Below are 24,592 nucleotides of genomic sequence, written 5' to 3'. Positions count from 1 at the left end.
CTCCTGTGTCCCTCATCTAACCCCCCCACCAAGAACACCGACCAGCACATTTGAGGCACTGGAATGTGTCCATCCACAGATTAATGGATCATAAAATGGGGTATATCCAGACAGTGGAATATTACACAGCCCTCAAAGGAACAAAGTTCTGATACATGATAAAATATGGATGAATCTCAAAACATTATGCTAATTAAAAGAGAAGGCAGGGCTTCCCTGGTGGCGCAGTGGTTGAGAGTCCGCCTGCCGATGCAGGGGACATGGGTTCATGCCCCGGTCCAGGAAGATCCCATTAAAAAAAAAAAAAAAAGAAGAAAAAAAAAAGAGAAGGCAGTCACAAAAGGCTGCATAGTGTGTGATTCTTTTTATATGGTATGTCCAGGATAGGCCAGTCCATAGAAACAGAAAGTAGGTTAGTGGTTGTCAGGGGCTGGGAGAAGGGTCATGGGCAGTGACTGCATGTACATGGACCAGAAGGATCCTTCGGGGGTTATCAGAATGTCCTAAAACACTTGGTACTTAATCCAGTTTTACTCACTAAATGTAGTGAATCCAGTTTTATTACTAAAAGTTAGTAAGTGTAACTGAATTTACTTTAAAAATCATTGAATAGTACACATAAAATGAGTAAATTATATTGTATGTAAGTAATAACTTAATACAACCTTAAAAATTTACTGAGATTAGTTTTTTTTTGCTGCATGGAGGTGCCATCAATTTAATATATAATTAGGCTCCTTTGTTTCTGTTTGTATTTAAATTTAGTGTTTGTCGCATTTCACTTGCTAATTTAATTATTTCCTCAGTGTCCCCCACTGGTTGCATCCCATACAGCTGTGGTACAACATCAAAATCAGGAAACTGACACTGGTCCAGAGCATGTGCTCAGCTCTCTGGCATTTTATCCCACGTGCAGATTCATGGATCCAGCACTGCAGTTAAGGTGCAAAACTGCTTCATCACCACAACGACCTCCTTTGTCCTGCCCGTTTTACTCACACTCACCCACACTATTCCTTGGCAACCACTAAGTTGTTTTCCTTCCCTATGACTTTGTTATTTCGTGAATGTTACATACGTGTAATCCTATCGTACAGTACAGTCCTTTGGAGGTTGCTTTCCTCCCTCAGCATTAATGCCGATGAGATTTGTCCACATTGGTTGCATGTATCACTAGTTCCTTTTCTATGCTGAGGAGAATTCATGGTGTGCATGTACCAAGGTTTGTTTAACCATTTATCCATTGCAGGATTGGTTGAGCATTGGTTGTTTCCAGTTTTGAGCTATTGTAAATAAAGCTGCTACAAACAATAGTGTACAGGCCTTTGTGTGGACATAAGTTTCATTTCTCTGAGATAAATACCCCAGAGTGCAGTTGCTGGGTCATATAATTTAGTATATGTTTAATTTTTAGAGAAATTGCCCAGCTGTATTCCAGAGTGGCTGTACCATTGTACATTCCCATCAGCAACATAGATAAGAGATCTAGTTCCTCCACATCATTGCCAGCATTTGGTATTGCCACTATTTTATTTTGGTTGCTCTGATAGGTGTGAAGTAATATATCAAGGTGATCTTAACTTGCATTTCTGTAACGGCTAGTGATGTTGAACATCTTTCACAAGCAAGCTTATTTGCCTTCCATATATCCTTTTTGGTGAAACATGTCTTCATATATTTGCTTATATTCTAATCGTATTTTTTAAAATTTTACGTTTTGAGAGTTCTTAAAATATGTTAGGTACCAGTCCTTCATGTAGTTTGTAAATATTTTCTTGCAGTCTGTGGCTTGTCTTTTCATCCTCTTAATAGAGTCTTTCTCAAAACGAAAATGTTTAACTTTGGTTAAGGCCAATTTATTGATTTCTTTCTTTTGTGGATTGTGCTTTTGGTGTCATGTCTAAGAACTCTTCACCGAGCCCTCAGTCCTGAAAATTTTCTCCTATAAAAGTTTTATAGTTTTACACATTTTTACACTTAAGTCCATGATCATTTTGAGTTAAATTTTGCATTTGCAGATGACATGATAAGCTATGTAGAAAATTCCAAGGAATTTACAACCAAAAATCTCCTAGAACTAATAAATGAGTTCAGCAAGGTCTCAGGATACAAGATCAACACACAGAATTCGATTACATTTCCATATACTGACAATGAACATGTGGAAACCAAAATTTAAAACACAATATCATTTACAGTCACTCCAAAGAAAATGAAATACTTAGGTATAAACTATAACAGCACATGTACAGGATCTGTATGTTGAAAACTACAAAATGCTGATGAAAGAAATCAAAGATCTAAATAAATGGAGAGACATATCATGTTCACGGATTGAAAGATAACATAGTAAAGATGCCAATTTTCCCCAAATTGATTTATAGTTTTAATGCAATTCCTATCAAAGTTTTAACGCAATTCCTATCAAAATCCCACAAAGGATATTTGTGGACACAGACAAGTTTATTCTAAAATTTATCTGGAAGGACATGGACCCCAGAATAGTTAGAACAGTCATGAAAAAGAGTAAAGTGGGAGGAATCATCTAACGCAGTATTATGGCTTTGCTGTAAAGCTACCGCGGTGAAGACTGCTGTTGTCAGACGGATAGGCATGGTGATCAACGGAACGGTGCAGAGAACCCAGAAAGAGCCAACAAGCAGCCAAATGACTTGACAAATGTACAAAAGCAAGTTCCTGGAGGAAGAATAGACTTTTCAATAAACGGTGCTGGGACAATTTGATACCAGTAGACAAAAAAGAAAGAAAAACACCTTCACCTAAACCTCATGCCCTATGCCAACAATTTTCTTTCTAAAGATTGAAAGAAAAAAAACATACATATATATATATATATATATATACACACACACACATATATAAATAAACATTGCTACGGCTCCAAGGCAGGAGTCACTTTTGCATTTGTACCTGAAAGACAAGTAACGACTAGCGCGGTAGAAAGTTACGTGCTCAGGGTCCGCGCCACCACCTCCGAGCCACACGGACCCAGCCCCCGTCTTGGGTGCTTACTAGCCACGCCCCCAACACTGTAGGGGCGGGGCCAGGACGCTCATACACTGACAGCTGGGGCGGGGCGAGGGCGGGGACCGTAGCTTAGGCACGCCACTTCCGCCGGAAGCTTAATTGACGGCTTCCTGTTGGAGTTGGTCCGGCAAGTTCGGGAGCTGCGTTTCTGACAAGGGGAAGAGCCCCAAACTCACTTTTTCAAATCCGCCTCGGGCCATTTGTGAGTGGGCTCGATCTAGACACTGCAGCTGGAGCAGTCCCGGCCCGAGGACGGCTGCTGGCTAGCAGAAGAGGACCTTCTCTCTTCCGGAACGGAGGCTGCGCGCACAGGCTGTTTCCGGGGGGCCGGACTCCGTCGCCGCGCCGCGCTCCGCCCCGCGCGGGGCCACGTCTTCTCCTGAGCGGCCGGGCGGGGCGTTCGCCGCGGCTTCCTCAGCGCCGGGGTGAGGGTCGCGGGGTGGCTCCTGGGCAGGGGCTACGGCCGGGGCGGGCGCGGGGAGCTAGGGAACCGCGGCGCGGTCTGGGTGGGGGCCGGGCGAAGGGCGGCGGGGCCGGGGCGGACGCGGAGGGCCGGCCGCGGCTCCGCCTAGAGCTACAACGCCCCGCGCTTGTCCGGCTCCTCACCGTTGGTAGCCTCCGGGCCTGGAAGCCGGCTTGTGCAGGTGTTAGGGAACTGGCTTCATAAACATACGTACATTCGAGCCCTTCCGGAGCGCTGTCTACCCGTGCCGGGGAGTGATCTGTTCAGAGGTGCCCACAACTGCTGTTTGGTCTTGTTCTTTTGCAGAACTTCTGTCAAGATGACATGCGTGACATGGTGTCGGGTGTTTAGTGTGAAGCCTGGTTTAAAGAGCCCATGTGCTCTCATCCTCTCAGTCCACCTCGATTCCATCTCGATTCTGGGTGCTTAGAGGCGTTTCACTGGTGCAGTGATACCTTCCAGAGGCAGTGGGGTCAGGCATAGTCGCTAGTCTGCAAGTGATGCAGGTGAACAGCTCGGCCTTCATTCAGCAACTGTTTGTTGAGTGTCGGTTGTGTGAGCGGCACTGTTCATTGTAGGTGCTGGGATCCAGAGCTGAAGTCGTGTCAAGGTCCCTTCCCTCACTGAGCTCACGCTGTCGTGGAGGGATGCGGAGGATAAATGAGGTCATTGCTGAGAGAGTATTGGGCGGTGCTTGGGGTGGGTCTGTAGGAGAGCCTGTCGGCAGAGGTGACTTTTGAGCCAAGGCCTCTGTGACAAGAAACTAGCCATGCAAAACTGTGGGATAAGAGTGTTTTGGGCAGAATGAACAGCAAGTGTGATGACCCTGAGGGAGGAGTAGGTTTGGTGTTTTGAGGTAGAGAAGTATGGCAAGTATGTAATGAAAAAGGAAGAAAACGATAGGGAACAAGGATGCAGTGTAGGGAGGGGTCAGATGGATGCAGCGTCCTAGTTCGTGGTGAGAGGCTTAGATTTGATTGTCAGTGTGATTGAAAACCACTGGGACGTTGTAAGCCATTTACAGGTGACTCGTGGATTTTTCTTTTTTTTACATTTTAAATTGACCCTTAAATATTGCAAATATAACTTTATTGTAGTGATAGCCTTCAGTTCCAGTGGACCTTGAATGGCAAGAAAAGGAAATAAAAGTCATCTGACATTACTCAGATTCAAAAGTAACCTTCTTTTTTAGCCAGTTGCCTTAAGCAGCAGTATAATTTTTTAATTTAATTAAACTTACAATATTATGTTAGTTTCAGGAGTATAACATAGTAATTTGATGGTTTTTTTGTTGTTGTTTTTGGCCATGCCGTGCAGCATGCGGGATCCTAATTCCCCAACCAGGGATCGAACACATGCCCCCTGCAGTGGGAGCGCAGAGTCTTAATCACTGGACTGCCAGGGAGGGCCCTGATGTTTTTATAAATTAGGCTCCATACAAAGTTATTATAAAATATTGGCTATATTCTTTGTGCTGTACATTGCATCCTTGTAACTTATTTATTTATTTTTTTAATTAAAATTTTTTTTTGCGGTACGCGGGACTCTCACTGTTGTGGCCTCTCCCGCTGCGGAGCACAGACTCCGGACGCGCAGGCTCAGGGGCCATGGCTCACGGGCCCCTCCGCTCCGCGGCACGTGGGATCTTCCTGGAACGGGGCACGAACCCGCGTCCCCTGCATTGGCAGGCAGACTCCCAACCACTGCGCCACCAGGGAAGCCCTTATTTATTTTTATTTTATTTTATTTTATTTATTTATTTATTTTAACATCTTTATTGGAGTATAATTGCTTTACAATGGTGTGTTAGTTTCTGCTTTACAACAAAGTGAATCAGTTATACATATACATATGTTACCATATCTCTTCCCTCTTGCATCTCCCTCCCTCCCACCCTCCCTATCCCACCCCTCTAGGTGGTTACAAACCACCGAGCTGATCTCCCTGTGCTATGTGGCCGCTTCCCACTAGCTATCCACCCTACGTTTGGTAGTGTATATGTGTCCATGCCACTCTCACTTTGTCACAGCTTACCCTTCCCCCTCCCCATATCCTCAAGGCCATGCTCTAGTAGGTCTGTCTTTATTCCCATCCTACCCCTAGTCTCTTCATGACATTTTTTCCCCTTAGATTCCATATATATGTGTTAGCATACGGTATTTGTTTTTCTCCTTCTGACTTACTTCACTCTGTATGACAGACTCCAGGTCCATCCACCTTACTACAGATAACTCAGTTTCGTTTCTTTTCATGGCTGAGTAATATTCCATCGTATATATGTGCCACATCTTCTTTATCCATTCATCTGTTGATGGACACTTAGGTTGCTTATTTATTTTATACCTAGTAGTTTATACCTCTTAATCCCCTTCACCTACTTTGCCCCTCCCCCTTCCCTTCACCTCTCTGGTAACCACTAGTTTGTCCTCTGTATCTGTGAGTCTGTTTCTGTTTTGTTATATTTGTTCATTTGCTTTCTTTTTAGATTCCATATCGATAACATACAGTATTTATCTTTCTCTGTCTGATTTATTTCCCTAAGCATAATGCCTTCCAGGTCTATCCATGTTGTCGCAGTGGCAAAATTTTGTTCTTTTTTTATGACTGAGTAATATTCTGGCGCACGCACTTGCGCGCGTGTGTGTGTGTGTGTGTGTGTGTGTGTGTACCATATCTTCTTTATCAAAGCAGTATACTTTCTTGAATGAGAATATCTTCTGTTGGCTTTTACCTATTGATTTTGATGAGCAGTAATTGAAAGTAAAATAACACTAATAATAATAGCTGCTATTTATTGAGCTCATGGGACGTGTGCAGTTAATCCTGGCACAGATTTTTTATTCTTTTTCTCATCATCTTACTGATGAGATCGCCAGCTAAGAGTGGTTAAGAAATCTGCCCATGATCTCACAGGTGAGGGTCGGGGAGTCAGGACCTGCAGCCAAGATGTCTGATACCTGAGCCTGTCCTTTACATTACACTGCTGTATGGTGACATTAGGCTTTCTGGGTTTTCACTTTGGCCATGCTCTGTTGTTTTTCTTTTCTTTTCTTTTTGGCTGCCCCACGTGGCTTGCAGGATCTTAGTTCCCCGACCAGGGATGGAACCCACGTCATCGGCAGTGCATGTGCTGCTGGTCCAGAGTCCTAGCCACTGGACCACCAGGGAATTCCCATGCTCTGTTGTTTCTAATTGCCGACAGGAAGATCTTAAAGAAGATGGGGTAGATGGAGCTGTTAATGTGCATATACCAAATCCATGTAATCTGCTGTCTGGGGGAAGCTGGAAGTCACATAGGTGCCTGAGATGGTAGTTTCTCAGTCTGAAGTCTCTTGATGTCAGACAGTGGTGGACCTAGAGTTACACGCATGTTGTGAAGTTCTGAGTGACAGTTTGCCTCATCTCTTTCCTCTGGGAAACAGCAGAATGCACGTGGTCAAAAGCAGTACTGTGATTAGGCTGATCTCTGCTTTTTAATCACAAAAAGGAGTGCATGTTACTAATAACAGCTTCCTTGTGCTGTGCTCCCAGCTGTCTGACCCTCCTTGCCCTGTTTTTGTCAGCAGTCTGAGATAATGAGGCCCTGGACAACTGAATCATGCTAAGTAAGATTCACAGGAGGCTGAGGATACACGGAGAATGCCAGGGTATTATGGACAAGGAGAAGTGTCCCTTCACCAGAGGCTGCTTCTGGTGGTCTGTGAATTCCGTCTCTTGTCTGGCTTCAGGAAGAGCTGCATGTGAACAGGAGCCACCTTCATAAGTTACCAGAACAAGTCACAGTCACAGGGTCTCGAACTCTCGGGGGCTGCACCATCCATCTCTGGAGGGGTTAGGGCCTTGGGACTCAGAAGGCTTCTTGTTTAGTAAGAAATCCAAATAAAGGGAAGCCAATGAGTGGAGTGTGCGTTGGCACTGGGCTCAGACGGCCTGATTCATTTGTCTTCGGCGTGCCTTCCTCAGCGACGTGAACATCTCGGCCAGTGTTCCTCTTTCCTGCACAGTGTCAGGGTCAGGCACTGTCACCGCTTGCCGCGGTGGCACGTTCTCCGCGGCTCCTTGGCCGCCCCTCTGCCCTCCTGTTTCCGGTGGTGCGTTCTGTCTTCCGTAGGTGAGTCCGGTCCCGCTGGCTGTGTCCTGCTTCTCCCGCGCACAGACACCGCTTATCTGGCCTGTGACCATTTACGCGCAGCTCTCCCAGTTTATACCTCCCAGGGTGTTCTTTGCCCTCACTAGAACTGCAGCTCCCAACTGCGTTTAGTAGAAACAGACTTGCTCTGTATTTGACAAGGCTTTGTGGATGACCAGAGATGCAAATACCGTTATCGTTTTGTTTTGGAACCACTAGCTTGCTTGTTAAGGGGTGGAACTTGGTGAGGCAGAGATCTCAGTCAGTAGCCTGTGCTGAGCACTGCTCTGAGTAGGGGATGTTCCGGGGGGCAGGGGCAGACTCGGATTGGTGGTTTCTGCATCCAGGGTCTTACAGCGTGACGGAAGAGATAGGCACACACACACTGCGGTGTGAGATGCTTGCGGGGGTATCGTGATGGCAGAAGCGAGTGGGCCACGTGCTTTACCTGAGGCCCAGGAGGGACTTGAGAGCAGTGCCTGATGGTAGACATGGAAGGGCCCGTGGGGATTTGCCTGGGGTCAAGGAGAGAACGGCATTGGCAACGGTTACCCATGTTTTCACACATTTCTATCCATGGTCCTCTCAAGTACAAACCCTTAGTACTAGCTCCACACTTAATAGTAGACAAAGGGAATCCCCTGCTGGTCCAGCGGTTAGGGCTGTGCCTTCACTGCCAAGGGCCCGGGAGCTAAGATCCTGCAAGCCGAGAGGCGTGGCCACACACATAAAAAGTAGACATAGCCTTTTTATATTCGTAACAGCACTGTTATTGATCCATGGTATCGCTGGCCTGCCGGGCGCCAGGTTGCAGAGGGGAATGTGTGGATCATTGGAGCTGCGGGCCAAACACCACTGGGTTCCCGTTGCTGGGCCGCGCCACGGGGTAGACCAGGTTGTGCCAGCCACAGGGTATGTGTTCGTGGGTGACAGGGTGACAGAGGACTGTGGAGAAGCAGGCGCACCTGCCTGTCCAGTGAGAGTCAGCTCCTGCTTAGGCTCTTCAGAAATGTCTATATGGGATTTGTAAGCTGGGGAGGAAAGTCATGTAAATTTTTGTCCTGAAACCCGCGATAGTATCCTCATTACACTTCAAAAGTGCTAACCAGTTGCCAGACTTTGGGCAAAGTCTTGCTACCTTAAACTCAGCCTGGCAGGCTGGTCTGAAAGATAGCGGATCCTGTGAGAAGTGAAGGATGCGTTGGTTACCTGCTGCGACATGCTGTCTCTGCCCCCATCCCGGGACGGCTACTTCCCTGTGTCCTCGCCCCCTGTGCTTTTCTCCAACAGTGTCCGGTTTACCATGTCCCACACCATCACGTCTTCCATGTTGCCCTCTGGATCTGAGCCGTGGCCTGGGCACTGACATACCAGGTCTCCTGGGGCAGGAGCTTGCCCTTTGAGCCCTGTGAGCTCTTGGGCCTGTGTGTCCAGTACAGAAGCCACTGGCCACATGTGGCTATTTACACACAAATTAGTTAAATTTAAATAAATACAGACTCAGCTCCTCAGTCACCCAAGGCCCACCCCCAGCTCTGTGGCCACCTCTGCCGCTTCTGGCGCCGATCATGGAGCTTCTCACCCTGGCGGGACGGTCTTTAGCCGGCACCGGTGCAGGCGCTTTGCGGGGATGGGTCCAGGTGGGGCTGGTTCAGCATTTTATCCTCAAAATCTAGGATGTTGTAGGTGCTCAAGGATTATTTGTTGAATGAATAAATCTATATTTGTTTATTATACAGATGCAAATTGGGAACCAAATGTTAGTCTTGGAATTGTTACTTCAAGTCTGACAAATGAAGTTTCATAATACCTTTTTTCTCTTTTTTTCTCCTGTCAGGTATCATGATATTACTTGGTTTGATTTCAGGCCATTTGTGAGACTCTAAATCTTCCGAAAATGGCAACCCTAGTGCGGTCCGTCCCAGGAGCTCTTGGCCGTTGCTGATGGCAGAAACCAAACTCACTTGCGGTTCACGTGCAGCCCCCGAGTGTCAGCCCAGCCCGGGTCACCCTAGCCATGGATGGTGCAGCGGCCGTACAGGAAGGCCTTTTGGAGGACAGACCCGGCAGTGGGGTCTCGGCTCACCCTGAGGCCCCCCCAGAGCCCACTGGCTCCTTGACATCACTGGGCCGGTGGGATGAAGCCCAGTGTAAGTTGCCAGTTACTCCGTGTGCTGCTGACTTTCTGCCTTCGAACAGGAGAACGTGGGTCGGCTTGCATTTTGGAGGAAGCCTGTGGTGTCTAAGACCGTAATGAACTTTTTAATTCATTCGGAGTGTGTTTTTAGTAATCAGATGAGGGTTTGGTTTGGTTTTGTTTTTTAGTTGATGCCAACTTCGAATCAAGCACCACGCGTGTTAAATAGAACGGGAACTGGGTGGAGCTTTCTGCTCCGGCAGGACAGAGCAGCACTGTCACTGTCAAGGCTTCTGTAGGTCTTCACTGCCACATCATTGTGCCCTGCCTAACGTCTTCCCTTTTGGTTGGTTGCCAGAATTTTACTAACTGGGATCCAGAAATGGTCCACTAGTGATCTGAGGATTATTGGATCACATTTGCATGTTAGCTAATGCGTTATTTGTTCATCGGAAGTACGGGGTGAATTACCCACTCCATTCCATGCCCCTTCCTGGTCGGTGTGTGCTTGAAAATCATTAACATGTGTATGTACTGATTTACTAGCAGAAACTGCATTCCTGTTCTTGTAAGACAGTGCTCAAGCACCTAAAATGGCTTTGCTGGTTACGGCTCCTGAAACGCCAGGTGAGGCCAATGCGGCTCGGCCCGAGACCAAGAGCTCTACAGTGGGACGGCTCCTCGGCCTGCCACTAACAGCAAGGAGCCCTCAAGCGAGATCCTGGGTTTATCTCAGTCTCACTCTCCTCTTGAGAGAACGGAAAGATGAATGGTACCTGCATCTCGGGATGGTCGTGAGGGCCCCTGTGAAACGCAAGCACTTGGGGAGCGCCCGGGAAGTGGTGCTGGCCGTGTGTGTTTCGTCATCGTTATTTGTTTATCCATAATTAGGCTTGTGTTTGGAGACAATCAAATCTTATTATTTATTGGGACTTTTTAAAGTGCAATATGATGCTCAAAAAATGACTTTGTTATGTAAACAGGAAGGTTTAGAGACTCTCCTAGATCCATAAGTAACCCTGTTAGAAAGCAGAACTGACCCTATTAACTTGGTTCTGAGATGCAGGATTCCAACCCTGACCCCAGCAGGAGACTGAAGGGCTGTTTGTGTAAAACAACAGATGGTTGTCAGGGTGGTGGTGGGTCTCCCTGCTCTGCTTTGTGTCTGGGGCACCCCGTTTATATTCTGGTTTGCCTTTCAGAGAGACGTGACAGTAAGTAGCTATGTTAGTTGGAAGTCACATTTCAAGTGACAGAAACCCATTTTAAATTTGCTTGGGCACAGAGGGAACTTCCTGGATGCATACTGGGTACGTCATGAGAGCCAAGTGACGCTGACCCTGTGCGAGACCGGGGCATTGCAGTGCCGGGGCCCTGGCACCTGCCTGGAAGCCCCTCCACACGTCTCCCTGGCTCTTTGGCTGCCAACTGGCTGGTCTGTCGGGGAGAGTGCTTTCTTTCTAGTTTCCTTTTGGCACAGAAATAGGTTTCAGTTAGAGCATAAACAAGTCTACTCGTAACAGTGTTAGTGGAGGAGAGTGAGCTTGGTAGCCGTGTGTAGTCACCACTGGTCAACTTGGCTTTGTATCCGTCAGCTGTTTGTCAGCCATAAGCACAGACTCTGGGTTCTGCTCAGCTTTGCCATAATCGTTCTCGGCAGCTGTTCCGACTCTGCCTTTGCTTTCTCGTTTGGAATCAGCCCGCTGAAAACGTGAGGCTGTGACACGGGTTAGCACTGCTGTTAACAACACTTGTTAGAAACATCGTCAGCTATGTTTTAAGCATGTGTAGGGTGTTTTTGCTATTTTTTAAAAAACAGACTTTTGTAAGATTTCTCATTGGTCTTGTTTAAATGAAAATGAAACATTACTACTTAAATTCCACAGCCGTAGCGCGGAGGGTGAGGAGGGCGTCCTGCAGGTGAGTGTGTCAGGCTCTGCGAGGTTGAGTGACTTGTCCCCCCTCACCGCCCAGAGGAGGGGACGATCGTGCTGTCCTCTTAGAGTGAACAGATCCATGGCATGTGGAGATTGCTCACGTATCTAGATCCCCTCTTGTCCTGCTTGAGTTGTTAAAACCGTGATGGCCCAGCACACCCTCTTTTCCAGGTGCCGGTGTTGAGGTAAACAGAGCTTCAGATGAAGGAGGAAGCCAAGGAGACACCTGTCCGAATGGGCCGGCGCCACAGTTCCCAGACCCTCCGCTGACAGTGGGTCCTGAAGCCTCTCCAGGTGTGGCTGATTTCCATGACAACCTAAGGAAGTCTCAGGGGACTAGTGCTGAGGGCAGTGTTAGAAAAGAAGCTTTGCAGTCCCTCAGACTCAGTCTTCCTATGCAAGAAACGCAACTGTGTAAGCATCTTCCCGCTGGGCTCTTTCCCCCTCTCCCCCCACCCCAGGGCCCTTGTCACCCACCATCCTTCAGTGGCATAAGGCCCTGCACCCCCCCTGCCATTTGCTGTTTTATCACTGTGGTGGGTTGTACATTTAACAATTAGCTCCATTTCAGAGAGAAGATACACTTCATGATGGCCTGATGGTGACTTGGACTTGAGGCCCAAGTTTCAAGGGCCTGTGCGTGCGTGTCTTTTGTCACCCTGGGTGGTGAGCAAGCAGCCAGTGGGGTTTTGATCTTGACAGTTACACTTTGAAGGCTTTCTTTTATGAAGTACTTTAATCAGTATTTATTTTGTGCAATCCCTGGGGAGTCAGGGGTGAGCAAGTTGCAAACTGGCAGCCTCTGAGCCCTAGAAACCTCCAGGCCTTTCTCTAATATGTACGTTTTCATACACAGACTTGTGTAATTTTACTTAATGGGATCTTTTCACACATGCTGTTTTTAAGCCTCATCTTCCCTTCAGTACCTCCTCCCGTCCTCACCCCTCCCCTCCCCTCCCCTCCCCTCCCCTTCCCTGCCCTCCCCTCCCGTCAGCCACATTCTCACATAGTCCTTTACAGGCCTCTGAAAACAGCCAGGTTTGGGGGTCATTGTTTTTTAAAGCGGGGTTATGTCCCTCACATTATTGTGTGCTTTCCTCACCTAGCTTTATCACGGGGAGGTTGCCCCACATCAGCTGATCAGCTGATGCAACTCCATATCCATTCTCTTAAGGCTGGTAGGAGCCCCGCGTGTGGCCGGTGAGAGCCACGTTACCAGTACTGCAATGAGCGTCTCCCCACGCGTGTTTGCAGCGTTGGTGCTTTCTGTTTCTGTGGGCTCCACCCTAGAAGCAGAATTCTTGGTCAGAAGCAACAGCTGTGTTTACCTCCATCATGTGTGGTCACATTGCCAGGGCGCTGACGCCCTGTGAGAGGACACAGAGGCTGTTTCCTCTGAGTCTTTACTAGTCTGGTGGGTATGCCGTGGTGCTGCCTGATACTTTCATTTGCAGCTCCCGCTTCCCTGATTACTAGAGGGTTCTTCAGAGGCATTATTTTGTTAGGGCCACAGCGTACTTTAAACATCTCTGTACACTAACTGTTAGCATGTCAGCCGAGATGTCGTGTGGAATCCTGGGTCCTGACCTGAGGGGTATGTTAGCTCTGGCCCGAGGTACCCACCCGGTTCGCCCGCCCCCAGCCCAGCCCCGAGGCCATGTCTCTGGTTCTGCGCTTGCTGATTTGGGTTCCCTGCCTGAGGCCACAGCTCCTAGGTCTCTGCTGTCCGGACCACTCAGTGTTGTGAAAAGTGTGAGAGACCTCTTGAGTGATGAGTGCACAGTTAGTGACAACACTGCTGAATTCCTAGTGAACTACAGCAGCAGCTACTTACCTCCTAGCGTCCACATTTGAAGATGCTTCCGCCCATAAAGGGGCTCAGTTATGGCATTTCTCTGCTCCCGTCAGCCTGCTGTCTGACCCCCCTGGGGAGACCTGGGGCTCTCCTCCCTTTCGCTCGCTGTTCAGCCCTTTTCGTACCCAAAGTGAAAGGTTTGGATTTTAGATATTTAAATTTTTATTAGCCAGAATGTTGTCAGAGTAGTTCCCTCCTGTCCTCGAGCAGAGACCCTGGACTGGAGCCGCCTCAGGCAGGAAACTGAGGTGAGCGGCCCAGACATGACTGCGTGAAGAAGGTGAGTTCAGCGGCGGTGACCCCGTCAGGGTTGCTTCTTACGTTCCTCTGTACTGTCAGGGAGCGGACTTAGAGCTTGGTGAGAACCTCAGAACACTCACACTGGCACCAACTTTGAGTTCAGTTCTTTTGTTACTACAAGGCACAGGTTGCCTGTATCCTGTTTTCCCAGCTGGGTGCCCATAAGGCGCGATGCACTCGTGGCATGAGCACGGCCCCTGTGCTCGGCCGGTGTGTCTCACCAGCTGGGTCCTCTCTGTGGTCAGTGTCTAAGGCTCGCAGTTTTCTCTCCATCTGCAAACACTTCTTTCAAACTAGACAGCCGTGTGTCGTTCAAAGCTAAATCGTATCGGTAATAAAACACAAAACGGCCAAGCTGCTGTTCTGATTGGTCCTCTGTGCCCTGGTGCATTGTGAGTTTCTAAATGGCCATTTCCCCACCTCAGGCTCAACAGAGGCTTCACTGCCCCTGGAGAAGGAGGAGCAGGTCCGACTTCAGGCTCGGAAACGGCTGGAAGAGCAGCTCAAACAGTACAGGGTGAAGCGCCAGCAGGAAAGAGTGAGTCTCCCTCTCTTGAACAAGCTAGTGGAAAACTTCACGTGTGAAAAACAGCAATTAGTCAGACATAATTCTAGGATCTGCTGTTTATTTCTCTCTGGGGGGATGGGCTTCTGTGCTTCTCTGCAGAGACCATTTTTGTCATGCAGTTCCCATGCTTTGGGGAGATCGCGCAGGCTCAGGTTCCCAGCCTGTCTGGTCCTTCTTCTAAGGCTGCCTTTGGAAAAGCAGGGGCAGCAGATACTTGGGCAGGACTGCTGTTTGTGCTTGAGCGGCCAGTCTGGGTTTGGCTTGTTTATTGTATAAGTGGCACAGTTTCTACTGAATTTCGCTGTACAGTGTTAGAATATGTGCCACGTCCCACACATATGATAAGTATGTCCATATGCTTTGCTAAAATCTGTTTTGTTTAGGTAGGAAACTCTCGTTAGGATACCAGTGAAAGCAGTCTTTTTAATCACATCGAGTGACTCTCTAAGAAAGGGGGGTATGAAGGTTCATTTCACTCTTCATCCAAGTTTTCTGTGGACTTGAAAAATTTCAAGTTAAAGGAATTTTAAAACTAAACAAACTTTTAAAAAACGCTTTTGGGGATTGATTTAGTAGTGACAGGTCCTCATCAAGGTTGGCCATTTGTTTTCCCAAGAGAGAACCTTGGCTTTTCGAGCGTCAGGGCTCTGAAGCCAATGTAAACGGACTGGGAGGGACAGCACCAGGCTCTGAACTGACAGAGGCTCCCAGCCGGTCAGGGGCTTCTAGGGATCTGTCCAGATGGCCTGCCAGAAAACATTACAATGATAGTCAATTGTCAATAGTAATTATGTGTGCTAGGCACTGTGTTAAATTCCCCACGGACTTTATAGTGAGGCTCGGACAGGTAAGGAACTTGCAGTAAAGTAGCAGAGCCAAGATACAGACCAGACAGTGTCTGTGTGCCGAGCTTGTCCACAGCTTGCCTCACAGGGGTTTGCACTGCAAGTCCAAGCTCTGCCTGTGTCATCTAACGTTAGGCAATTTATGTGTCAGGAGTTCAGTGTGAAGTTTCCCATCTTTAAAAATTATATGTATGCATATATGTGTACAAAACCTTAGCCTCAGTAAGATAACTTTGGTCCGGCTGCTGGACTCATCACACACTGGTCTGACCAACCTGACGGGCCCGCCTGCTTGTTCACCCCCCCTTCCCCGCCCCATGCCGCACTAAGGAAGGCAGGCAGCAAGGTGCCGGCTGCTTTGGCCCCCACCTGTCCCCTGCTCTGGAGACCCTTGGGGCAGGGCCGGCCGAGGAGCGTGCAGCCTGGTAGGTGCTGTCCTCGTGCAGATTGGCATCTGGGTGGGTCCTCCCCATGACCCAGGGGAGCTCAGAGCTGAAGTGACCACCAGTGCCCCCGCTGAGCTGGGATTTGAACCTGCCTATCTGAGCATAGAGCTGTGCTTGTGACCCATCAGCGTGGCCTGTCGGTTCATGGAGTAGCATAAACCGAGTGAGGTGTTCTTTAAGAGTACAGGTTAGTTCAAAATGGGAGAATCTGTTGATAGAACTCATCATAATGGTCGTTCCATGTGGCAAGACTTACTGATCATTTCAGTAGGTGCTGAAAAGGTATTTGATAAAACTGAGAATTCTCGATTCAAAAAATACAAAACAGGCAAGCAAAAACAGACTAGGAGTAGAAAGATACTTATTTAGGAATGTAGTTCAAACCTTATATTTAAATGGTAGAGATGATGAATGAAAGTCCTCCCCTGTTTGAGAGCATCTCCATGCGTGTGCCTTGCTGTAGAGGTGGTGATAATTTTTACGCAGGGGAGCACCCTCTCTGTGCTGTTCTTCACACGACCTTTCTCACTCCCCTGTCCTTAGCTCCTTCTCCATCAACACAATAGAGGTCCTCCTCATCCTTTGTGACCATGTGTATGTACCAGCATTGCATTAACCAACCCACAGTGATTGACATTCAGGTGGTTTCTAATTTTTTGAAATTGTAAACAGTGCTGCAGGGAATGTTTTGTGTCTTGGTATACTTTTGTGGATAAATCCTTAACTGTCAAATTATTGGGTAAAAGGTTTTATGTATTTGTTAGTTGATATGTATTGCCCTCCACATAGGATGGACTGGTTTACATTCCGGTTAACAGTCTGTAGGATCCTTGGCAGCATTCGAAATAATGAAAATTGAATCTTTGTTCTCTGATAGGTGAAAAAAACCCAGTACTTCCTAACAGTAAGCACCTCTTTGCATGTTGGCTGTTTGGGTGTCTTTGTCAGTCTTTGTCCATTTTTCTGTTGGTTGTATTTTTACTGTGTTGGTACTATATGTGAGGAAGTTATCCCCTTCTAGTATTTTCGCAAATAATTTTTTCTTAGTTTGCCGTGACTTCTTTTCTGGCATACTTTTTGCTGCACATCAGTTTTTTGGTTTGTTTGTTTGTTTTTGGCTGTGTCGCGCAGCTTGCAGGATCTTAGTTCCCTGACCAGGGATCTAACCCGTGCCCACAGCAGTGGAAGCGCAGTCTTTTTTAAAAATTCAATTTAAAAAATATTTATTTATTTGGTTGTGCCAGGTCTTAGTTGCAGCACATGGGGACTTCATTGCTGAGTGCAGGCTCTTCGTTGTGGCATGCGGGATCTTTAGTTGCCGAACACAGGCTCTTTAGCTGTGGCATGTGGGCTCTGAGTTGCAGCATGCAGGACCTAGTTCCCTGACCAGGGATCGAACCCGGGCCCCCTGCATTGGGAGTGCGGAGTCTTAACCACTGGACCCCCAGGGAAGTCCCGGAAGTGCAGTTCTAACCACTGGACTGCCAGGGAGTTCCCTGCACATCAGATTTGAATGTTTACAGTCAGAACTTTCAGTTTTTGCTGTTACTTCTTTTGGGGTTCATGTCATATCTGAGAGGATCTCCCCGTTTGAAGGATATAAGTAAATTCACCTCGGTTTTCTTATGCTAAAAGTAAGAGACGGTATAAATAGTATTAAAAAGTTGTGTTTTTCTCTGTGTAAATCTAATCCGCTTGAAATGTTTTGGATGGAGGCAAGATGTGGGAGTGAGCCTCTGGACAGCTGGCCAGTTATCTCAAATTGCTTATTTTGTAGTCTGTCTTCTCCCCACTGGTTGGAATGCTACCTTATTGTGGTGCTTCTTAAATATCTATAGACCCCACCTATGCTTGGACCAGATCCTGGGCTGTGTTCTGTGTCGTCAGCCCACCTGCTGCTTTTCTCCTTCTCAGTGGATATAATTATGGCAGCTTTGTAGTGTGTGTTACCATCTGGGAGGCCCGGCGTGCCCTGACTCTTCCTTGCTGCTCTGGCTTATTTATCCTTCCTCTTGTATCCCAGCATCATTTCGAGATGCTCCTTGCCCACCTTGTCCCTTGCCACTTTGGGATTGTGCTAACTTTGTAGAATAACATAGAATATTAATCTGTAAGAGAAAGTCATGTTGATTCAGCGCCAAGGAAGGGTGTCTTCCCTCATCTCCAGCCTCATTCAAGGCCACTTGGGAAGTTCTAGCTAACATGATGATGTGAGAAAAAGAAGTAAGAGTTATAAATATTGATAAAATAGGAGAAATGTTGTTATTTGCAGGTGTTGGTAACACCTTGGAAAAATGCTGGAGAATCAGCTGAAAAATTGCTAGCATTATAAATGTATAAAAATATAAAGTTATTAAAATAATTGGGGTTTAGAAATTGTCAGTTTCAAATACAAATATGAAAAATCAAGTTATCCTAGTATGACCAGTTATGAAATTAATGGGAAAAGATAATATTTATAATATCAACAAAATAATAAAATATCTAAGTATTAAATTTAAATGACAACAAAAGTGGTTTAGACTCTAGATAAACACTACATAACCCTCTTTGTCGGGGGTCCGGCAACAGGTATGAATAAATGTGGGGAGTGGCTCACTATCCCCTCAGTAATTGTCAACTTAAAGTTCAACGGGACTCTTTTCTTAACTTGAAGAAAAATTTCAAGGTTTATGTAAAAGAATTATCATGGGAGAACAGCCAGGAATATTGTGTGAAGCAGGTGTGAGGAGGAAGGACGTGCTCTGGTGGGTGTTTGGAAATGCCGTCGGGTCAGAGTCAGGCGTGTACTTGGCCCTCACCCGGGGCCCCGTGGAGGCAGCGAGTCACAGAGCACGGGAGGCTCGTGCCGTGGCCGCGTGGCAGGGAGCCCTCGTTGTGTAATAGGCGCGGCCTTTCTGGATGGCAATTTCTGAATGCTGCTTGTCAATTTTAAACATAATTTTTGTACTTTCTTTTCCTTCTCAGTCAAGTCAACCTGTAACTAAAACGAGACTTTTTAGCACACTTGATCCTGAACTCATGTTGAACCCAGAAACCTTACCGAGGGCCAGTGCCGTGGCTATGACCAAAGAATATTCCTTCCTGCGCACCAGCGTCCCTCGGGGGCCGAAGGTGGGCAGCTTAGGGCTCCTGGCACATCCTAAGGAGAAAAAAAGTTTCAAATCGAGCAAAATTCGGTCTCTGGCTGATTACAGAACTGAAGATTCAGACGCTCGGAATTCTGGTGGAAATGTTCCAGCTCCGGACTCTGCCAGGGCCTCCCTGGAGCAGAACCGAGGCAGTGGGACGTCAGTGGTGTCTGAGCTCAGCCTGTGTCCCGAGGCCGACGACCGCCTGGAGGATGCGTCCCTGACGGGGGACAATGTGTCTGAGGCTGACGGGACCGAGAGTGACAGCTCCTCCTATAGCAGCGTCTCCGCCCGAGGGCCGGCCGGCCTTCTGGTGAACACTGGGGGCGTGGTCCAGGCCCCCGGTGGGGTCAGCAGCCGGGAGATCGCCGCCGGCGCCCTGGGCCAGCTCCCCTCCATCTCGGATGTCCTCCGGGCCGCAGCCGCCGAGCGCCAAGAGCAGAAGGTCAACGGGGAGACGCGGCGCCGGGCCGACAGCATCTGCAGCAGGTGGGTGACACTGGGCCCGCGAGGCACTGCCTTCCTCTCCGAGTCCCTCCCTTGGTGTTTAACGCTTCATTTATATGCACTCTGTCTCTTTGTAAGAAGTGGAATTGGGTCGAATGAGTAATCACCTGCAGCGTTAAGATATCCTGCCTTCCAGGATCTGTGTAGACCTGTCTCTAAAACTGCACAGATGTGATGGGGGCTCATGTCTCCATGAGTACGTTCTGGCCATGTGGTGGCTGAAAAGGCCGTGCTGTGGGTGGGAGTGTTTATCGGTAGCATTCCTAAGAGCTTTGGCTCACTACCTAAATCTTTTTTACTTACTTATTTTTTAAAAACTGGGGGAGAGGAGCAGAGGGGTGTGGAATTTGGAGAGTATGGATGGTGTAAAGGACAGACAGTGATCAGCCATCTTCCCACTGCCTGATCCTTTGTGCCTTTATCCTTCAGCGTGTCCGTGGGGAGCTCTGTTGCTGAAACTCATGATGAAATGTTGCAGGTTCTTAAAGAAAAAATGAGACTCGAAGGACAGCTGGAAGCTTTATCGTTAGAGGCTAGTCAGGTAATGGAGATTTGATGGATGTATCAATGTGCCATGTCTTTGAGAAGAACGTGCAGTTCCTGTTCATGCGTGCAAAGTTTTACACATGTCTTTAGGAACAAGCTTTATCAGCAGCAGCAGTGCAGCAGCCTCGTCTTCTGTAGCTGGACATTTTTGTCCACTTGATTGGTCAGCCACAGAAAGAGGTGTGCTGGTTTCCCGCTCTGTGTGGTTTCTCCCTGTATCTCCGTCAGGATCTTCCTGGGAGGCTTCCTAGCTCTGCTGTCAGAAACCTAACAGTCCATGACAGTTAAATCTTTGGGGTGGATTTCACCTTTTTCTGGCTTGGTGAAATTGTCATCTTTGCCCCTTTAGTGCTTCTTTGCTTTTTCTGATACAAATTTTGCTTTGTCTGGTTAGCATATGCCTAAAGAATCATTTTCCATCCCTTATTTTTCAGCTTTCCAATCAGCAATTAGAGTAACTCAGTTCAGCTGCCTTTGATCCTCTGCACTTGGCACAGGGACGGGGGAGAGCACAGGCACTGCGGTGGGGGGGGGCGTGAGGTCGAGTGGGGGGCTGTCCCTTCCCCTCAGGAGCCTGTGCTGTGCGGGCGGGGGAGCCGTGCACGCGAGAGTGCTTGCTCTGCTGAGTGTGCTTCTCACGTCTGAGGACTTTTTTGTTCACATGGTCCTGGGACACAGACTCTGTACATAAAACTCTAAACTGAGGAGGTGATTACCGAGGTGTCGGGGTTAATTTTAGTTGCACACGATTTTTACTTTGTCCTCCTGTAGAACGTGACCTCAGCAAGTGTGTGTCCACCTCCCCTGAGTTTGATGCCCTTGAACAATCGAAGCACCTTAGCTGGCTTTTACTTTACCTCCTTATCCTCCTGGGATTTGATTTGCTCTTTGGTTGTGTCCAAGCCAAGATCTTTGTGGATTGTTACGGGTGCAAAACTTTTTGGCATTTCTGTGAATATGCTGATTATACTTATTACAAAATCTTACTGCGTTTGCTCAGTTAACTCATTTTTGGGGGGTATTTTTCCGTTTGTTGAATTTATTGTTTGCCTTCACGACATTGGTCTTCTGCTATTGCGTGTTGACGTGCAGCTGTCTGCTCTTCTTTGCATTTTGAAATTGCTGTACACACACACCCTGATAGGCTGACTTCATGGTGGGTGGGAGATGCTGATGGGTGGGTAGGGGTCATGCCCTTTGCTCAGTGTCTGTTCTCAGCTGCCCCTGGGGCTTGGGGCTTCTCGAGGCCCCACCTCTCCTCTCCCTGCTGGGTGCTGCGGACAGTGGTCCCCGCAGCCCTACCACGTAGCACAGACTGTGCCTCGGGCTGCTCCGTGCCTGGCGGCCCTGGCTGTAGCTCCTCCAAGCCTCTCCTGTGTAATGGCACTCTTTCCCTGCAGATGTGTTCTGTGAGTTTTGTTTTCCCCAGATATGAAACTGGCTGCTCTTCATCTTTAGAGACCCCTCAGCACTCTGGGTGTCCTTACACTGTGTGTTTGTGAGTGCTTGTGCGCTTTTTTGTTATTTGGACAAATATGTTTTCCAGCGTCCTTGTGGGTGAGTGGGTGCTTGCAGAGCTTTTCCCATGTGCTGCCCTGCTCAGGTGCCACCGTGCAGAAAACAGGCAGACTCTGTATTCACCCCTCCTACCTCTTGCGCCTGTTTGGAGAAACCCCTTCTTTTTGGATAACTGTAATGCTAGAGGTGACTGAATGTTTTGGAAAACATGGTGCTTTCCTGTAAAGTTCACCTGTTGGACACCTTTCTCTGTCTCATTGGCTGTATTTTGGAAGCCCTCTTAATACGCAGGGTGGAAGCAACTTATTTTCCTGAACGTCAGCGTGGCTGTGTGTGGGTCTTTCCAGGCACTTAAAGAAAAGGCCGAGCTGCAAGCGCAGCTGGCCGCGCTGCACACAAGGCTGCAGGCACAGCTGGAGCAGAGCCACAGCAGCCAGCAGAGGCAGGACTCCCTCAGTTCAGAGGTGGACACCTTAAAGCAGTCTTGCTGGGACCTTGAGCAGGCAATGAGCGCTCTGCAGAACATGCTGGAAGCCAAGAATGCTAGCCTGGCCTCCTCCAACAGCGACCTGCGGTTGGCAGAGGGGCAGTACCAGAGACTCATGGCCAAAGTGGAAGAGATGCAGAGGAGCATCCTCAGCAAGGACAACACAGGTGAGCGTCCCGCGTCTGCATGTCTGTCCCTTAGGTGCGTGCAGGCACCCAGGGGCTGCACCTCTGGTAGCGGTTGTCTTGTCTGCTCTGAGGACTGACCTTTGTCACATCATTGTGCTGGGGGTTATCCTCCCTTCTGATTCATACGTGAAGTGTCCGCTTAACTAAAGTAGCGCTGTCTTTGGTTCGGCTGAGGAATTCTGCACGTTTTTTTGCATGCGCAGCAGGGAGGCAGCTTAGGTCTTAGAAATGGACTTTGGACCCCTGACTGTCAGAAGTAATCATTTCCACTGTTCTGCCTTCTCCGTCCATTGTTGTTTGGGGGCTAGATCTGCCTGCTTATTCCAGAATTGCAGGTGCCATTTAAAATATTTAAAAGCAACACTTAAGACTGTTGAGTAGTAGATCTTTATTTTCCCTTCCATAAGTTCAGATTTTGGGTCTAGCTGGATCCCTGTGGGAACCCCGTCTGGAACGATTGACAGAACAGTGGAGTCAGGGAACCTTGCTGGTGGGCCCGGCACGGCGGACCTGTGTGTCCTTCCCTTGGGCTCTCTGCTCCTCCTGGGGGCACGTACTCCATTCCCAGAGCCCACGCTCCACACGCGGCCGGTGCCAAGAAGTGTGGTCTGTGGCTCACGGCATCTCACTGTGCTGACGGGAGGAGGGGGAGAGGGGGTGGGAGAATGGTGCTCAGAGCCCAGACCCTGGTCCTCTGGTGCAGGCTGGAGAGATGACGTTCTCGTCCCCGAGGTCTGGGCGTGAGCGGGGCGTGGCGGGGCTGCTGTGAAGCACCACGTCTGCCGATGTGGAGTCTTGGCCGTAAGGCTTGTGAGACGAGGTTTCAGATCTGATGAAATAAAGGAAAAGTGACAAACCACTGTGGCAAAAACTTTATCCGGATCCTGCGGGGGGAAGCACCAGCTGAGAGATAAAACAGCCGACTGACTTTAGTCTCGGAGCATTTTATGATACCCAATCCCTTAAGAAAATTATAAAATCCAAGACGTTCTGTATTGCTCTGGGTTGCAAGGCCTGGCCAGACCAGAGCTCGGCAGGCAGCAGACTGACCCGCAGGCAGCGCAGTGGCAGCCTCCCCACGCCTTGCTGTCGGTGTGTCTGCTGGCTGGGGGATGGGGGGCGGGGGAGGTGCTCCTGTTGCCGTACTGAAGCCCCCCTGCTCTGAACTCTGAGGCACATCTGTCCCCAGGGATTTCACATCAGGGGTCATGGAGCCTATCGTGGTTTTTTTTCTGTTTTAAGTTTTTGGAAACTATCGTTAGAATCATAAGTGTTGTCTTAAATACTTGGTGTAATTTATTTTTAAAATAATTGACTGGTTTTGTTTGTACTACGCTTTGGGTTTCTGCTGTGATTTCCTGTCTGCTCCCTTTCCACCCTGCCCTCAGCAGCGTTGCCTGCATCGGCAGACCAGCAGGGTTTAGCGTGTACACCACTCCTGAGCTTGTTGATGACTCACAGACGTCATCACGCCAAAGTCTCGAGCCAGAAAGCTCCCATGGCAATGTCGTGGACGCACGGTCCATCTCCTTGTTTGCAGATTTGCTAATTGTGAATTCTCCGACTCACTAAATGTATTTGTACCCCCATCAGTACTCACAACTCTTCCCGGTCATTTGCAGATAGGTGCAGAGCAGAGAAGGGTTGCGGTCACCTGATGTGCAAAATGGCTCAGCCTTCTCGGTTCAGCTGTTGTACCACAAGTGTCCTTTAATGGTCAACTTAGTGCCACGTTTTTTGTGCTTTTGGGGGTGGTTTTGCTCTTTACGATTAACCCCAAACACTGTGTGGTGTTCCTAAGTGCAGGAAGGCCGTGTGCTTTATGGAGAAAATACGGGTGATAGACAAGCTTCGCACAGGCACGAGGCACAGCGCTGTCGACTGTCAGTTAGTGAATCAACAGAAAGTGAAGCAAGGTGTCTTTCAGCAGAAACGCACGTAAAACCAGGCAGTGTGTTGATCAGTTGATGAGCAGTGACCAGATCCTAACCGGGATGCCCGGGAGCTGTGGCTCGGCACTTGCGGTTGCATATAAGGCATCGTGCCGAGGAGGAGGGGACCCAGCGTGCACCGCTCTCTGCGGAGATGGCTTGACAGGACCTTTGGCGCAGCTGGGCTCCCTGAGCGTCTCTGCTTGCTTGTTTCAGTGCATGACCTGCGGCAGCAGATGACAGCCTTGCAGAGCCAGCTGCAGCAGGTGCAGCTGGAGCGCACGACGCTGACCAGCAAGCTGAAGGCATCCCAGGCCGAGATTGCATCCCTGCAGAGTGTCCGGCAGTGGTACCAGCAGCAGCTCGCCCTGGCCCAGGAGGCCCGGGTCCGGCTGCAGGGCGAGATGGCCCACATCCAGGTACAGCCCCTGCCGTGGCCAGCAGCTCATGCTGCACATCTGGTGTGAAACACTTGCTTTTTCCCTAACTTGAAGCGACTTTTCTGAGTTTAGATTTCACCCATAGGTTTTTTGAAAATCTGCTGAGCACCCGTCTA

At 48.6% G+C, this 24,592-nt stretch overlaps 1 protein-coding gene across 2 annotated transcripts in view; it reads left to right on the top strand.

Moving 5' to 3' along the window:
• The first annotated feature begins 3,379 nt into the window (after nucleotides 1–3,379).
• Nucleotides 3,380–24,592, top strand: part of GOLGA3 (golgin A3) — a 44,642-nt gene continuing 23,429 nt past the window's right edge. Inside the window, exons 1-8 of one of the 2 annotated variants that reach the window (XM_067014407.1) lie at nucleotides 3,380–3,473; nucleotides 9,478–9,790; nucleotides 11,886–12,128; nucleotides 14,295–14,407; nucleotides 18,696–19,348; nucleotides 19,796–19,907; nucleotides 21,778–22,084; nucleotides 24,253–24,455. In XM_067014407.1, the coding sequence (XP_066870508.1) occupies nucleotides 9,658–9,790; nucleotides 11,886–12,128; nucleotides 14,295–14,407; nucleotides 18,696–19,348; nucleotides 19,796–19,907; nucleotides 21,778–22,084; nucleotides 24,253–24,455 (1,764 nt within the window). In that variant the 5' untranslated portion in view covers nucleotides 3,380–3,473; nucleotides 9,478–9,657. The remainder of the gene's footprint in view (nucleotides 3,474–9,477; nucleotides 9,791–11,885; nucleotides 12,129–14,294; nucleotides 14,408–18,695; nucleotides 19,349–19,795; nucleotides 19,908–21,777; nucleotides 22,085–24,252; nucleotides 24,456–24,592) is intronic. The other variant, XM_067014408.1, reaches the window with a different exon arrangement.

Source organism: Kogia breviceps, chromosome 15, assembly GCF_026419965.1.
Source record: "Kogia breviceps isolate mKogBre1 chromosome 15, mKogBre1 haplotype 1, whole genome shotgun sequence".
Classification (NCBI taxonomy): Eukaryota; Metazoa; Chordata; class Mammalia; order Artiodactyla; family Physeteridae; genus Kogia; species Kogia breviceps.
Note: the sequence above shows the minus strand (reverse complement) of the source record. Positions and strands in the feature narration are given on the sequence as shown.